Source organism: Zonotrichia albicollis, chromosome 1 (assembly GCF_047830755.1).
Source record: "Zonotrichia albicollis isolate bZonAlb1 chromosome 1, bZonAlb1.hap1, whole genome shotgun sequence".
Lineage (NCBI taxonomy): Eukaryota > Metazoa > Chordata > Aves > Passeriformes > Passerellidae > Zonotrichia > Zonotrichia albicollis.
This window is the reverse complement of record NC_133819.1, coordinates 100,511,596-100,529,760: the sequence shown is the minus strand read 5'-3', so window position 1 is coordinate 100,529,760 and position 18,165 is coordinate 100,511,596. Positions and strand designations below refer to the sequence as shown.

Genomic DNA, 18,165 nt, shown 5'->3' with positions numbered 1-18,165 from the left:
TGCCAAGCCAAAGCGGCTGTCTTGCTTGGGCTCGAAGTCTGGCGGTGATGCTACAGTGCAAAATATTATAGAGACAATGAAATTTCCTGAGTTGTTTCCCAGAGCTTTTGTCCTTCTATGTCAGAGATGTTCTAGAGTTTGCAAATGTTGAAATTATGGGAGCTGTTTCTTTGATTAGTATTCAGCTGGTAAGGCTAGCTCTGCAGTGCTTGGCTGATGCTGACCCTTCCCCCTCCGCCCTGTCCCCCAGTCCATCCACATATCCACACACGGGCATGTCCTGCTTTCCTTTCCTACAATAGGCTGTGTACACCAGTAGCGAGAGGTTTGTCATCTGGATCCTCAGACTTCTAGTTGCTAATGGAGGCAAAAAATATCCCTTTTTGAGATATGGTTTAGCTTTTATACTGCTTTCAAAAGGTGAAGTAGTTCAGGTGTGCCAAGATTCTACAAACGATGCCTTACCCGGGATGTGGGAAAGGATAGGAGATGGATAATTGTGATGTGCTCTGAATCTGGGAACTGAAATGCTGATACTTTAATCTTCCCCCCTTGCAAGGATAAAATCTTACGTTCTGATAGATAACTTGCTCAAGCCAAACCAGAGACTTGAAAGGGCAGAGTATACTTCATAGTCTCTCTAACAAGACATACTGACTTGCAATTTTTCAGCTAAAACATAGGTGTTTGTGCAGCTTTGCAGAAAATAAATTGCTTTTCCAGGACAAATAAATTAATACATAAAAGAGCCAAACTCTTGAGCATGCCTGTTTCTGAAGCAGTCTCTCCTTGGCGTTGATGTGTGACTTTACTTCTCTATGTTTATTATATCTGCTAATTGTTTCTGTGTTGCATTATTTGAGTTTGCTGGGAATTGTTAACGGTGAAAGCTATGTACTTTGTTTCTGAGAAAGGTGGGTCTACAGAACCCCAGGTGCAGAGCTGTTCAGATGGGCAGCCGCATGAAAGTTGCATAACTAAATTAAGTTTGCTTACCCTGTAGTTTCTGAAGGTACAACAGGTCAACAGATAAAGATCAGCTATAAAGTGATGCTGATTTTTTTTTCTCAGTAATATTGCATCAGTTTTAACAATGCAAAAGTGAAGTGAGGATATTTGGAAATGGTACGATTGTGCCTCATTAGAGCTAGTTCAGTGCAACGGGTGTGTTACCACCTTTGGAGGAAAAAAAGAACACAAAGACCACTTAACAAACCCAGAACAACTATCCAGGGACTAAATGTGCTATTATTTTCAAGTCCTTTTACACAATTTTATAGCTTTTCAGTCTGCAACTACCAGGGGATCTAATCTAGACATCTAGACACACATTTATTTTAGGGTCATGAAGAAAGGCTAAGTAAAATTCAAAAAACAATTGCAGTAAAATCCACAGTAAGGGAGGGCCTAGCTCTGACAGCTTTTAATATTAAGTATGTGCAATATCTAGGGTTTGAGTACTCAATAAAGGTTTAAAACTACCAGGAATATTAGGAATATATCTAAGGTAATATTCTGAGCTACCACTGCATATTAGAAATGTGTGTCAGTTAATGTGAGTGAAAATACAAACATCAGTAATATAGCCTATTTTCTTGCAAAAAGCCATTAAAGATTACAATTTTAATCAAGGAACATTTCACCCTTATAATGGGAGACTTTACTGTAATTAAAGGCTGATGTGGGTCATTAGAATAGTGTTAAAAGTCAGATGACAGCCTCACAACTCTCCTTAGTCTACTTTCATTGATTTAATAGCAAGGCACTATTGATAATTTACTACTGATTTAGTAGGAAAATATTTTTAAGTTTTCATGTAAAAGTGTAATTGTAAATTATTTGTACAGCAGCAGAATTTTCTGATGAGAAGAATGGATATAATATCCACATAGATTTTCGCCTATCCTTTTCACATATGACTGTGTGTACGTACACATTCCCACATTTTTCTGTGTTTCTTCAGCAGTGAGAGACTTGACTGAAGAAAATCATTACTAATGCAAGACCCTATATTGTTCTACTCCAACTTAAATTCCTACTTTGCTATAAACCTGACTAAGCCTTTTCTCAAAGGGATTCAACTCACAAATTGACTCCCATGTGTGATGAAAACAGAAAATATTTTAAATTTCAGCTGGTTTACAGATGAAGATAGTGCTTGGGAGTCAGTCCTAGTGATGTCTAGTAAGTTTTTGTGAGTGTTTTCAGTCTATTGACTTCTGTATCTGATGTGTTCAGCGGTTCTTCAATGAAGGCCTTTCTTGAGCCATTCCTTTTCCTTTAGTTTATCACACACATTTTTTTTCATGTACGCTTTCATGCTGCTACTGGGTATTGTTTTCTCGTGGCTATAAAAATCATTAAATTCTATCTGAGGCAGGGTGCATAAAATAGATGGTTGCTTCAGTTCTTCCTGTCAAACCAGGCTTAACTCTAAGCAGTAATGCAGGAGTGCCTCCTCTGGGAATTCAGCAGTTCTGCAAGAAAGTCATCCCTAGGCATTATGTGACGTTCTTCAGCTGAAATGAGGCTGCAAAAATTGAGCTTGTGGAAATTTAAATATTTGCCTTGATTGGTCCCAGATCCAAAAATACTAATGGTGTTTCTTTTCAATAACTGATCAAATTAGCATAATCCTTCCCAGCATCTTAGATCTTTCAAATGCACCATGGCAAGGTGAAAAACCAATAAAACCCTTTCATATGGAGAAAATGATATTAGAAAAAAAGATCTTTCTTCTGCTAATTTTGCATGGGGAAGAAAACAAACTTACTAAGAACCCAAACAATTTAGCACTCTAGACACGTGCAATCTTATGATCAACTGCAGAGCAGTGTAAAAGACCAAAAGCTGTTGCTTGGTTTTCTTTATGAAAATTTTAAAAGCCATATAATTTATTGCAGTATACCTCGTGTTTTTCTATCGTCTCATCAGGTCCTTTCACCTGAGTCAGAGGGTATTGGAGCCAGTTTAGTGTAACAGAGCCATATGTTTGGAGCAGTGATAGTTTTTTGCTAGATAACCAGATGCAGACTGCAGGATGTGCACTACATTTACAGATCTCCCATGTGAATATTTAGGCCAGTTAGCGGCAGGAGGTTGTGGTCTGTAGTTGTAATGTCATCTGGCACAGGGAGTTAATAGGTTTCATCGTACTGCCTTGACTTGCAGAGCTTCATTTCATCACAGGGTCCCCACCTCTCTTGCTCCAAGGCACCCTCCTTTCCTTTTTTACTTTCTCTGAAAAAAGTGATAACCGGACACTGCAATTTACACCGTAATTAGACGTGTTATCTTCTCAAAACCTTTTTGTCTCAAGGATCACATTCCTGTTCATGTGCCTGTGGAGGAGTCCCCTGTAATATTTAAGATGTGTGACATGGAGGAGCTGCAGACTTGTAACAAAGGGGAATTTTCTCTGCCACTAAACGTAACACCCTGTCCAATGGGCATTGTAAAATTGAATGTCAAAGCATAAATATTTCAGTGAGGGCAGTCCAGCTGTCAGGGGGCTCACCTGCTGGTTCTACTTTGTTTAAGGGATCATGGTTCAAGATCCAGTGGCAACAGTCACCCTTGGAATTATTTCAACACCCTGGCTCTGATTTTACTGAATGACTAAAGTAGAGAAAAAACAAGAAGCCCCATGGAATAACTATGCATTGTTGACCAAGCTAATGCAAGATTTACTTGCAGGTGGTGGCTGCTCAGTCAGTGAGGTCCATATTTTGGACCTCAGTAAATTTTGCAATGGTATCAAAAATTTAAGAAATTTGATGAAAGGAAAATAATGGGGCAGGGGGGAGGACAAGGGAAGAGAAGGCAATAAAATAGGAGTGGTAAATTCTTCAGTTACAACTCCAATGCGTGGCTGACAGTGAGATTTCAAACTAGAGTAATGCAATCCAGACTGGTGGAGTTTAGTAAAGGAGAAGGGTTTGGATTTCCACTTCTTCCTGAAGCATTTTACACATTAGAAACACTTGAGGACAAAATATGCTGAAGGACAAAATCCTTAGTTAGGTTGAAGAGGTTGACAGGAAAATGATATGGTTCATAGATTAAGCTGGCACTGTGACACTGGTAGCAATGTGTGAGCAGAAGTCTGCAGGAATTTGCATTTTGGCTGCAAAGGTTAGGTGGTGCAAAGATGATCTCAAGAGCATTCAGCAAATTGCCCTACAGGGCTGGGGAAATCTCAGATGTGGGGAAGGAGGGCTTCCATGATATCTCTGAGACTGAAAACTTGTCCTTATCTGCTGGTGCTCATTGTGACACGCAAACAACGAACACTAGACTTGATGAGCTGTTTTAGAAATTATGGAGTGAAGCAAAATATTCAGAGAGATTTTCAGTGGGTGTAAATTACCCTTAATTGCTTGCAGTGAGGGGGACTATTCCTTTAAGTTGAGGATCTTATTCATGATCTGATTGTTTTCAACAAATCAAGATTGCCCCTTGGAGACAGTGCATAATAGTGTCTTTTTGACATTCGCAGATTGTTTTGGGAAAGTAGAGTAATAACATTTTTCAGTTTAGCAGTGTATACCAGTACACTGTGGCTTAAATTTAGTTTATTTTTTTTACAGCAGATGGGAGAAAATGTAAGGTTTATGATGTATATTGAATGAAAGGTTATTATGTTTTTCAAATGTGTATTCTTCAGTCTGAGATTTTATATATCAGCCAGCTATTTAAGAACATAAACAATTTTTTTGTTTAGTTTTTTGGGTTTTGTGTTTTTTTTTTTTTTATTATTACAGCTGTTCACTTGGACAGCATGTTACTGCTTAGTTGAGAGATGCTACCTGCACTGTCCAGATCACATAACATACTCTCCAAATTACACACCAGTTCTATTACTTTGTATTTTTCATATTTGTTATTTCCAGGACTACATATAAAGCAAATAGGGAAAACAAGCTTAGATATGAAAGCTAGAGCTTAATGCTTTAAATACATTAGCAGACAATTTTATTTTTAAAGGCCTAAGTTACTTTTTAGGTTGGCAAGTGTGAATGAGGAGATATGATTTGGTTTACACCTATTTGGGGAGGGCAGTAGCATTTGGGAGATCAGAAACAAGATGTAAAGGTACACTTTTATTCTAGGGTAGTCATTATATCAAAAGTGTAAATATTTCTCAGCGTTTTTTTTATATTCTGAATCTTGTTTGTGCAGAAAGAGATAGCGTTTCCTAAAAGAGCATCTTTAAACAAAAAGTACTGAGTGGTTGCAGGTCAGTTTTGCCATCACAGTCAAGTCAGTAAATACACATGACAGTGAAGACACTGGAATCAGAGCACTGAATACGCTCTGTCACTGTCAGTGTTAGTTTTATCCACTGCTGCAAGTGCAACCCTGAAATCTCAAGCTGTGATTTAATGAAGAAAAAAAGACCAACAGTACCTCTTAGTTTTCAATTTTATGAATGCTGTGACGTTGCTTACGTGGTCTTGTGGACTTGATACTTATAGACATCATAGAACAGGTGATGTTGAAGTGTTAGTTGTGCTTGGACAAAAAAATCTGTATAAAATTATCTATCTATCTATGTCTCTATCTGTCCATCCATGCATGCATCTCAGTAAGAAGGGTAATGAAATGCAATTTAATAAATAATTCTTCCCAAAACAGAAATTATTTTTGAATATAAAGAGGCTTATGCTCTTGGAGGTATCACATATAAAAGGCAATGTGCTGGAAGAACTATAAATCAAAACCTTTTAAAAAAGGGCTTTAAGAGGAATAGGAAGACTTATCCTGAGGAAGAGAAAAAAGGGAGGGAAGAGTGTTTCAGAGCAGAAAGTGCTGCCACACAGCTGAATAAAAATAATTGGAATTTTGGAGTCTGTGTGGTGAAAGTATTTGAGAATGAGTAAACCACAACAACGTTTTTTTTCCAGGAGGTGTGAGTATTCTGCTTTTCATCAGATTGTGCTGTCTAGCATATGGACTGTTTTTCAGTTGGTATTTTGGGTGCATTTTTCAGTTCTGTGCTGTGGTGTGTGGCTGGGGACCATGGCACTCCATATGGTGGCTTTCATACTTTCCTGCAGGTGTAAAAGAAAGGATATAAGAGAACACTGTTCGAGATAAAGGTTAGAGCAATTCTAGGTTTGAAATGTCTGTTCTGAGCAAGAACAAGACATTTCAAACTGCTTAGTGAAAAGACTCTAACATATTGTAAATGTTTTACTGACATTTCTTAAGAAAATCCATTTTGTATTTTTATCTCTGTTAAATAACAATCTGCTGCCTCTTTGAAATAAACTGACAGTTTATCAATATCAGATGTCTTTAACATGATGTAACTTAGACACAGAGAGGGGAAATCAAGGATGCATAAACAGCCTCTACTACAAACAACACTTAACGTAGCTGAGCAGAGCAGTAGGAAGTGAACATATCACAGGGAAAGCACAGCTACTTCCTTACACTCATTGGCAGCCCTCTCAGTAATTACTGTCATATGGTCATGATTTACCCAAAGGGCCAGATCAAAACTGAGTTATGACTAGTTGGGATTAATCATTTCAAACTAGGCTCTTCTAACGAGGATGACACCTGCTTGTTAATCCTGCTGTGACAAGAATTTTGGTCGATGTTGAAGTGACATCTTATAACTGTAGAATCATGTTTTCAAAATTAGGGTCTTTAGGTAAGGCTTGCTTATTCTTTTCATTTTGCCTGTAGGGAGACACTGGATTTTCCTATTTGGAAGCTTTCAAATTGCTTCTGCTTAGCAAACACGCTCAGTGGGTTTGTGGTTTATCCCACCAGCCTCTAAGCAAAGCCTTTCTGGTGCAGGGCAGTACCACAGAAGGGATTACAATAAAAAGGCTTTAAATACAGTCTGTAATCAGAAGAGCTTTTTATTTGTTTCATGTTTCTGCCCTCTAGGTACCTTTGGCAGCACAATGCACAGGCGTTCTGCAGCTGAAAGGGCCTGACATACTGAAAACAGATAGTGGATATCGCATTTCACTCAGTTTTAGTAGTAATGGGTAGGACTATGATAATCAGTCCAGAGTGTTTAATGTGTATGTGATTTAATGTCTAGCCTTTTTAGATTAATTAAAAGTATAAAGGATGAAATCTTCTTTCTTCCGTGGCTTCCTAAGTAGCAGCAGTTCACTCCAAATTAATGCCGTTATCTATTTTAATTTCATCCTTATTTCCACTTCATGTTTGGCACTTCATAAATGCTTCTTGTCTCCCTTATTGCTCACTTGGACAAGGAGGATGTCTGTTTAGAAGACAGCTTTGCTTATCTGGTGATTCTTCTAAAAGGCAAAGCTATGTTTGGTTCTGACTGACAGAATTTATACTTTTAAAAACATTATGCTAAGTATATATTTTTACATGGGCAGAGGAGGCTCACAGTCATAAAAAGCAGAAAACAGTCTTGTTTAAGTATTGAAGTTTCTCTTTCTAAAAAAATACATGTTTTTTTATTAGTAAGTCCTATTAGTTATGAAATGATTAAATTTTTAAATAAAAACAGATTTAAATTTGTTAATTCTGGAAAATCATTTAAAATTAAATCAAGGTTTCAGAGAAAACACAAAATGACATTATCTTCTGATCTTTCTGGGCATATTTCTGTATAAATATATAAAGTAGTCTAACATGTTTCTTACAGTGCCTGACATTTGCTTTAGGAATGTAGTGAAATTGAGTGGGGAGACTCAGGGCTTTTTACCAGGTCAGATTCAGATCAGAACAAATCATAGCATCTGGTGTACGGTGACTAAGAATCAATCAAATTGTTCCGATTCATCTTATGCACCTTCATTTTACTTTTGAGTTATATGGGAGAGAGTTAATCTATGATATATCCCTGCCATTATTAGAACTAGGTGCCTCTAGTTGGTTTGTAATTATATCATAGTAATATTAAGTAAATGAGACCATGGCAGACAGAACAGAAAATATCAAACCAAATGACTCTAAATAATAACTACACTTACTTTGATTGTTTTAAAGAGGAACAATTTTAGCATTTATACTGGAAAAAAAAAAAAAAAAAACTGGTGTATTATGAGGACATTTAGGAGAAAACTTTATGGCTATAAATACAGTTGTATCAGCAGTAGTAATGCCATCCAAGAAGTTTGCTATAAACTTGGAGAGATTTATGTAAACTCATTGGTGTTGATGAGGAGAAAAGTAATGAATAAACAGTTTCCGTGCATGATGTGAAAACTGAAAAGAATTTGCATTCTCTAAAAAAAAAAAATAAAATTCTGACTACAGTTCTTGTCTTTTTCCTGCATAGGTACCCATTACACCATTTCTTTGGTGAGGGCTGTTCAGCAGTGGTGACATCTTCCAATCGGCCCCTCTGCAGATTATTATCTCTGGACTCCCAGCTGACACCGTGTCGGAGGCTAGAGCTACTGAGACAACTGGAATTGTGCCTGCTTTGGTCAAGGCTTTTTCTTTCACCGAGGAGGAAAAAAAAAAAAAAAGATGAAGTTGGGAAAAGTGGAGTTTTGCCATTTTCTTCAGATACTCTCTCTTTTCCTGTGTCTTTCTGGGATGAATCAAGCAGAGATCACAAGGTCCAGGTCAAAGCCCTATTTTCAATCAGGGAGGACGAGAACCAAACGCAGCTGGGTGTGGAATCAGTTCTTTGTGCTGGAAGAATACATGGGTACAGACCCACTCTATGTAGGAAAGGTAGGGGATTTAAATAAACTTTGGAGGGTGCAGATGCTTGCTTGTTGATGTGTTTATATGATGCAAACTAAAAATTGTAATTCTGTTAGCTCAGAACAGCAACGCATTGCATTCTCGTAAGAATTCAAGGTTCCTGTTGCAATTTTCTTTAAGACCTCTGTATATTAGCACTGCTTGTTTAACAGAGTACAGTAATGAAACTGTCTCACCACCACTGATAGGAAGAAAATATTTATTCCTTATACTAGATTTTAAAACAGAGGAACATAACAATGAGTATTCTTTTTTAAGAGTTAACAGGTAGTCCCAGAAAGGAAGTTCTGTATGTTATGTTGTTTGGTCCCTAAAACTCAGCACTACTGAGAGCAAGAGAGAAAGAATCAGGCGTCTGTGGGTGTGATGAGTGAAAAGGAGGGCATGTCTGCATTACTGCTTTTCTTTGACATTGCCTGGCTCGCAGGTTGTCACCTTGGGGGCCTCGCTGTCCTCTGTGCACAGCACAGCCTTGTGGCTTCACCTCGCCTGTGGTGGGCACGGGTCCAGGAGAGAGCCAGCCCTTTTACATCAAGGCATCCCAAATGGTTCTTTCTGAGCGCCCGTCGCTGCACATGGAGCACGCTGAGCACAGCTGTGAATCCGGGACTTAGCTCATTTACTGCCTTGTGCTAGTGGGTAATGCGCTGCCTTCAGCAATTATGCAGGGGAAAAAAAAAGCCCACAAAACAAAACCCCCTCTTGTGTTTCTCTGTAACATTTATGTGTAATCATCTTATTGAAAGGAAAACCCATTTTCTCGGTAATATCAGAATCAATAAATAGACTTTCTCATTAAAATACAGCAAATGCATAGAAAACAAGGGAGTGACAGCTTTTGGCACAACAGCACACTTACAGAAAAAGAGATGAAGTAATCTGAAATCCACTGCTTCAAATATACCAGTGCAATGAATTTCAGCTTAATTCATCCTACTGAGACAAAACCTTGATGTTTGTGTTAATGCAGTTAAGCACTTAGAATTTAATCATGCCAACGGAATAATCAAGTTAAATAGGGAACTGCTTTCATGATTGCAGCTATCTTTGTGTTTAGGTGCTTTTCTGAATTGGGACTGGTACTTTGCATTATTGAACCCTTAAGAGAGATGAACTAGAATCATAAATGTCATCTTGTGGTGACATTACAGTGGTCTTGAAAGTTTTGGTAAAGTTTTACATTAAGTAGCAGTATCCATTCTGATGCCACACAGCTGCTGGTTGCCTGTGTGGGTTTGTCTTTTAGGCAAATTTGTCCTCAGGTTGGAGTTTCTCTTGTGGCTCTGGAAATGGCCTATTTGGCATCCTTTCCTATAGATAAAAAAAGAAGTGTGGCTTGCAAATTTGAATTTCTCTCCTGGAAAGGAAGCGTCTTGAAATACTTGAGTGAAGACTAGTTTTGATCTGTAGTAATTTTCATATTCAGTCGATTGCTATATTATGGCCAAAAATGCTGTGGTAGTGCTGTAGTACATGATATTTGCATGCATGTGGTTATTTTTAGCTTCACAGTCTGCTCTTTCCCGTCCTTTGCAAGAGTCCTAGCATTCACAAGCAGATATCTTCCAAAACACAACCTTTTTTTTTTTTTTTCCCCTGAAACATTCTGTGCCCAGTCTGCTTTTGTATCAGCAGTATGAATTGTTGGCTCAGGAATTTGTACCAGCAATCCACTTTGTAGGAAAAGCAGATAAAAATTTTCACTTACAAAAAGAAGCCCATCTTCCTGGAAACACAGTCCTTGCTGAGCATCTTGTAAGATAAGATGTGCCCAGTTCCTAACCTTTTCACTGTAGAGGCTTTTCACTGTGTGGCTCCTGAGGTGCAGTCATGACCGAAGCCACATTCCCACACAGGGGAGCAAAAAGGTGAATAAGTGAATTTCTTTCTGTGTCTTAACGTATTATGTGTAGCACCACTACAAGTGTGGCTGAAGTGAGCACCAGTCACCTTCCTCCCCCTCTTCTATTAAAAACATTGTTGCTCTTGATTTAAATCCTTTGCAGGCAGGTAGGGACAGTGGAAACTGAGATTTGGATAGGAAGGATGGAATTTTTTTTCTCTCTGTTTTTTTTTTTTTTTGTTTTGTTTTTTTTTTTTTGGTTTTTTTTTCCCTTGGTAAGGAAGCTGCAGCAAGCAAAAAGCTCTCATAAGTCACTTTTCTCATCAAATGAAGTGGAAGCAGGAACCAGACTCTGCAGAGTGCTCTGCTTCTGGGGAGGCCAGCCCTGCCCTGCCTTACGTTCAGGATGCTTTGCAGGGTGCCAATCTTAGTGCACATCCAGGAAGGAGGGACCTTCCTCCAGCTTTTAAGGGCTGTGAGATAAAAAGGCTTCAGAAACACTCAAGCAAATGGAGCTGTAATGGGAAATGCTGTCTCCTTGCCACTATTCAATTTTACAAAGCCCTAGGCAATTCTGGTTGGACGGCAGCATTTGGGGGATGTTAGGGTTACATGGCAAATCATTCAAGAGTTGTGAAATACCAATGTTAATTCCGTGTTCAGCACTAGCTCTGTCCTCCCGGGTGTCTGCCTGCTGATACTTTAATTACATGATCATGATGGGTAAAATCCTATTCCTTGTAAATAATGTAGTAGGATTCCTATTCATCTCAGTAAAACAAGTCCTTCTCTTAATTTTTCAGTGTTTTCATGTTTGTTTAACAAGGCTTCATCTATACCTGAGCATCTCTACTGCAGCCTTCCTTCCTGATATCCTTTCTTCGTTTTCCTAAATGCATATGTATTTTTTTTTATTAAGGCAGCAGGGCCTGTTTCTCATGTGACTCTGGAGAAACCTCTGGAGGAGTTCCATTAATTTCACTCTAATAGGAGTCAGAGGTGACAGAAATTTGGTGCCTTTTTTTATTCTCTTCTTTTAAAATTTAGCTCCTTCCTCTCTATGATATAAATTTAATCATCTTGGATGTAATTTCGAGCACTTCTTGGGAGGTGCTTAACACATAATCAGACTGAACCATATACAGTTCTTTTCTGTGGGTCAGCACAGCACATGTTATGTTCACTTGAAGGAGTGAAGCATTTAACTGTTTAACACATTAAACTGTTTGGATAGGCACTGTTCTCCTCCAGACATGCCACGTAGGAGGTGAGGCAGTTAACTGTGATGCTTATTGAGCTAGAAGCATAGCTGGCTTCTGTTTTCTGGAAAATGTTTACTACTGCTTGGTAATATGTTTTTGTAAAATGCCTTACTCTATATTTTCCTTGTAAATTATGGTAATGGAATCTATTTGGAAAAAAAAATAGTATAGAGTAGTTTTAAGTGAAACATAAACACCTAAAATTAGGAAAAATGTTGTTGAATATGCTGTTTTGTTGAATATTTGAAAAGTTGCATACAGTCTTGTAATTGAAGTTTCCATGGGTACACATTGACAAAAAGGGGCATAGTAAAAGTAGAACTTGAACATTTTGTTGGTCCTTTTTTGGTTTTGTTACATAACTATCAGGCATCCAGGTTTTGGAGGTTTTTTGGTCTGATGGGTTGGGTTATTTTTATTATTATTTGTTTTAATCTGTTTTCTGCTGCAAGAGTATCAGTCTCATCAAAGGCATTACAATGACACAAAATCTCTGCCAGTAATAATTTCATTTTTCTTATTAGAAAGTTTAGAAAATCCCAAACAAACAAAAGAAGCCACAAATAAACCTGAAGAAGCGAAAAAGGTCTTTGAATTCCGTGTGAGATGCTGATTGATAGCTGGCTTCACTGTTTTCTTTAGGATCCAAACCAACTCTCCTTTTCCAATGGCTCTAAATTTACGTATAGGTAAAGGGCCATTTCAAGCTTTTTGCGGAATTGAACTCTTCCCTTGAGATCTCACTAACTTATGAAGGATGGAAAATAAAACCTGGAGACTTTTGACCGAGCACAAACCCAATAAATTAGTATGTAACTTTGAGAGGCTCATTGGCAATTCTCAAAAATAATGCTTTGAACTCATAAAATGCCCTGAGTGTTGTTTTTTATTTATAATGTAAGAGAAAGTAAAGCGTAAGTCCTAACCTGCATTTTCTATATTGTAAAAGCAAGAAAAGGTTAAATGAGTGAACTAAGAGCCCATAGTTTTCTAGATCTCAGAGTCATTGCCTTTGAACACAATTTTACCTGCCTCTTCTGACTGTTTTAAGGTAAATAAACCTGTTGGATTCTATTTGGACAAAAGCGCATAAAAACTAATATTTGCGTTATTATTTCCTAGAGTAGTACAGAATGAGGTGCATGTGAAATAAGAAATGAAGTTAAACTTTTCCTAAAAAATTATGTCATATAAGAGAATTTGCAAGTTCTACAAGTTTTAAGAGAACTTACAGGAAGGATGGGTTTTTAAAGCACTCATATAACAAGTTTATGTTATTATTAGAATAGAGAGTGGGTAGTTTTTTTTCCCAGTCTCTTCATTTTGGAGAGAAGGATGCTGGATAGGAGAGGATACTGGGGTTTTAGATTAGTGCTTTGTTTTTCAAAGGTGCTGGTGAATATTTCAATAAGGTGACAGAATTACTCACATACTATATTTATCTGTGGTGTGACCTTGTCTCAGTCCATACAGATGCAGTCAGCAGTAGGGCTCTTTTCATAGAATCACAGCCTGACAGTTTCAGATGTGGCTGACGAATTTTGACTGAATTGGATAATAAGTGTCTTTGCTAAAATATTTTAAAGCAGGTGCTGCCCCCTCAGTCAGACTAGACTGAACTGTGGGAATATTACTGGCATTTAGGGAAATGGAGAGGACATGGGGTGATGTTACAAAGGCTAAATATAGGTAAAAAGGACTGGGCTGACTCACTTGCACATAGTGAAGAAGGAGATCAGTCAGGTGCAATTCCCTGGAGGGATCTGACCCTCCTGCTGCTTCTAGAGGCATCCAGAGGGACTAAGGCTCTCTGCTCAGCTTCAGTCTGGTTTGATTTTTTTCTCTAAGCATCCTGTGCAATGTAAATGTTCATGCCTGTTCTGCAAGTAAGCTCCTGGTTGAGAGTACCCATAGCTCTGCAGATTTTTGTTCATTTTCCACCCCAAGAAGTTTTGGAAAAAAGCCCCTATTCAAACACACCAAATTCAGAGCAGCTATTTTTCATCTGTCTTTTGTGGCCTCTGTGTGGAAAACAGACAGCATAATAACTCAGAAAGAAAATTCCACTTTGTAATATTTTTTTCTCACTTTCTATTTGTGTTATCTTTACTTTTATCATAATCTTTGAAGCACTGTTGTTTTATAAACTCCCAGAAGACCATTTATGGAAGGGAAAAAGAAAATCTGCTGTATTTCTGATATTTATCCATCTCAGGAACTCTTTGCTTTTCTGTGTTAAGAAAATTGATAACAGTTGACCATCTGAGTAAAATGGGACAAACCATTCTTGTCAAGTATTTTCCTACCACAAGTGCTGCAAGTGGAATGAATGAACAGACAAAATAATTAAGTCCTGCTTACTGGCTCTATGCGTTGAATAGGTCTTGGGGAAGTGATGCTTCAGTTGTACTGCTCATGTATGACTTTACTATTTCAATTTGTTCTGCCCAGTCCCAGTATCATGCACTTTTCTTCACTGAGTAGTCAGTGTGGGCTTTGTGTGCTATTTCCGTGCTATAATTTATGTGGATTACCCTGAATAACTGAGAGATGACTGACAATCCAAATGTTCCCTCCTTAGCATGCAGGGCTAAAGTGTCTCTGGGGACAATGGTGAGATTAAGGCACACAGGAAGAATTATCCAAAAGAATAACCTAAAATCTGCTGCCTTTTCCTGGTTGATTTTATCAGCCTGAACAGCTACACTGTAATTTCTTCTCTCCCTTTTTACTGGAAGTCCTCTTCTCTCATAGCTGAATGGATACTAGAGAAGTTTTTATGCCAGGGATTTAAAGTGATGACAATTTCACAAGCCCAAGCACTAAAAGACAATTTATAAGTAATTTCATTATTAAAAGTGATAATAGAGTTGAGAGACTTATGGTTGGATACTGAACCAGAACATGTAGCGTTTTGATCTCTTTCTATAATATAGAACATTGATCCTTAACATGTACCATTACAGAAGAGGAAGGTTAGTGAAGGTGATGACAACATCAGTAAATTAGGTAGCCCTCATGGCAGTTTTTCGTTCAATGGCACAGCCATGCTATTTATGTAATCCTGTAATACCATTCCTGTATTTCAGCAGAGTGAGAGGCTCTACCTGCAGTGCACTGCTCTGGATGTCTTTTGGGCATTATTTAAAACTAAATTTTATGAGTCTCTGACAAAACAGAAAAGCAATGGTAAAAGCTAATTTTGCAATTATATGTAGATGAGAGGCTCCTGTATGCTTGGCTGGTTATCAGAAAATGCCTTATCTTCAGGAAAGAATTAGATTTGAAGCTCTGATGTCAGTCAAGCTGATGCTGCTTCAGCTGACATTCCTTCTCCTTTTTGTCTTCAGAGAATGTACTTGGTCCCTTAGTTCTTGTTATTGGCTGTCATCCAGCATCCAGTTTTATGTCCATCCTCGTGTCTCACAGTTCTGTGTTAATGGCATTAGAAATACAGCACTGTAAAACCGTGGCTATCTGGGACTGTGAGTATTTGTATTGTTCTAAGATGAAGGAAGTCCATTCATGAATTATTTTCCTATCTAAAATGCAAGTAAACACAACCCCTGCGCTGAGGCAGTGGTCTTGTAAGGTGAGAACTAATAGCAGATTAAGAAGCAGTGACAGAATTCAGAGAACTACAGTGTTAATCAACATCTGAAAATAGTTTGAGAACAGTGGGTCACTAGTGTTCTTTTCGATGAAGATAGAATATTTCTTTTCTGAAAATGAGACTCATGCAACCTTTTAAAACATTATGAACATATAATTGAGAGCCCTTTCCTGCCTTTACTTCCTAGTATTTATAGATGACAATTTTTTTGAAACTTTTAAGTGCAGATCTGTTTAATATCTATGTTAGTACAAGGCTACGTCTTCTTTCAGACGTGTAAAGATAAAGGATGTTTTCCAATTGCTTTCAAAATATCAGACTGCATATGCTTTATAGTTTTACATCTTGTAGCCTGCTGTCACACTACCTTTTTCATGTTGCCTTTTTCACTTATACATCTTCTGTTAGCCATAAGTGTCTGTCTGCAGACTCATTGGGCATTCATTTCATGTATTAAGTATTTTCCATGTGTCACCATCTTAAAGTGCTGCCAGGACTGTTGCTGCCTTGCCATAACTCTACTGCTGAATTTCTTCTTTGCTTCACATTTGTTTTTAAATATTATACTGCATTTCTTAATTTCCTGGCTCCTCTTTTTTTTCCCTCCAATAATCACATAATAAAACAGCACCTATGTACATATGTCAATGTTTCAGTGCTAACTTCAACCACTTAAAGGGAGAACCTGGGACAATATATTAAAGGATTCTGAAAAAAAAAATCAGGGAATGGTTCCTTTGCATGCAATAAACTGGCTTTTACATAAATGCACTGATGATAAGTACTGGAAATCTCTTCAGTGTTATCTTATTATCTCGAAACTGTGCATTTCCTTGGAAGAGATAACTGAGCAAAGTGCTAATGGTGGAACTGCTGAGAGAAGAAAGATGTTAATACACTAAGTTGCTCAGTTCTTTTAGAATAACTATTAGCTACCTTATGCTATAAGCATCTTCTCTGTCACTTTTGCACTGGAAGAGATACTCACTGTCATGTAAATTAGAGACAAGTAGCTCTTAGAAAAGGCAGTGCAGTGCGTGCTCTAGGAGAACTCTAGTTCTGTCCCAACTGTTCAAACCATGGTCATGGTATGAGTACCAGCCTATACTAAGAGCAGAAGTTTGAGGATGTCATAATGCTTTATCTTTCATAATTTCAAGGTTATAAGAAGGAGAACTAGCCAGTTGAAAATAGGCATGGGGGTTGTTTACTTGATATATAAATAAATGTTATGAACACCTAACTATAATTCATTTGAGCTCAATGTATAAATAGGAACCCTTTTAACCTTTCCAGGCAAGTGTAAACTTAGCCAATGAAGAAGCTCATTGGCAACAGATACCTATCACCAAAATCAGTAAATAGGTTCATAAAGTTGAAGAATATATTTAATATTATTTCTTCCAGATGTTCTTGAAAAAAAAATACTACCATTAACAGTTCTGTCAGTGTAAAAATATTTGGTGACGTTACAGCCCTGTGCTGTTGCAAAAGTAATATTGTTATTTATGTAGGTGTAAGGCACATAGTATGGGAGTAGCACACTACAATTCATAAACATAGCTAAGAATAAGCCTTATTTTTTCTTCCAGATAAATAAGAATGCCAAGAGAGATATAGCTCTTTTGCATACAGAAGTTCATGTGCCATTACTCATGTACCAGGAAACACAAAATATGCCTTGCTGACTTGGTCTCAAGCTGTCTTTTTCAGAGTCCTCCCCTGGGAGAAGAAGCTAATTCTAAACATTCAAGAAGAAGGCTAAAATTTTTTTAATATGTTTTGATTATTAAATTATACTGTTCATAGAGTAACTGAAGATTTAGTCCAAAATCTTCAGATCAGTTTTATTCACACTTGGAGACCATTTGAGAGTATTAATGTTGCAATACAAATATCTGGTCATTTCAAAATTGAATATTTAACTGATATTTTATTCTGTAAGTTAGTGAAAGAGGAATACTGAAGATTGGTTTGCAACATATATTAACATATTCCACATTTTGTGAGTGAAGAAATAGTGGCTTCCATTCATATAGTACTCTAATGTTCCTATAGCAGCAAAGGGGTTTATTGTGACATTGTGTGCGGGTCAAAAGGTATATGCTAAGAATAACAAAGGACACTCTTACATAGTAAATGTTTTACCTACAACACAGAAAATTCTTAGGCCCTCTCTGAGTAGAAAGAAAGAAATTTAATGTAATTTTCTAGGTGATGTAAGATTTTTCTGCATGATTTCCACAAAACATTGCCAGAGTCATACTGTTTCATTTAGTTTTCCTGTTTCTGTAAATCATGAGAAATTACGTTAGGGTTTAACAAGACATGCAATTCTGTTGCTGTGGAGTATGTGTGAGAAGAATTGAACCCAGAAAGTTGTTTTTCATTTGAAATGCTTCCAAAATATGGAAAATCTGGTAGTTGGATTGTTCATGTGTAAGGATGATAAGCTGCTTAAGCACTTCATACTGAGGTACCAAATTGTTACCCTGCTGACTAGGCAATCAGGCAATTCATTTTCCTTACAAGGTAGGCAGGTGCTGTATTACGTGAATTTTACCTTGTTATCCTGTAACAATGAAAAGTTTCTAGACACAGCTGGGAAAAGCAGATGGTCATTTCTTAAGTTTCCATAATCATGGTATAAACGTAATGCCATAAATTAGCAAAATACTTAACTTGTCTTTCTTACACAATCTATACACATTATATGGGCAGAGCAGGCA

General features: G+C 37.5%; 1 protein-coding gene across 2 annotated transcripts in view; it reads left to right on the top strand.

Annotated features, from left to right (window-relative positions):
* LOC102069943 (cadherin-7) overlaps nt 1-18,165 on the top strand; it is a 91,085-nt gene that overhangs the window by 1,890 nt on the left and 71,030 nt on the right. For both annotated transcript variants that reach the window (XM_026793222.2, XM_005486737.4), the window contains exon 2: nt 8,282-8,685. In XM_026793222.2, the coding sequence (XP_026649023.2) occupies nt 8,476-8,685 (210 nt within the window). In that variant the 5' untranslated portion in view covers nt 8,282-8,475. The remainder of the gene's footprint in view (nt 1-8,281; nt 8,686-18,165) is intronic.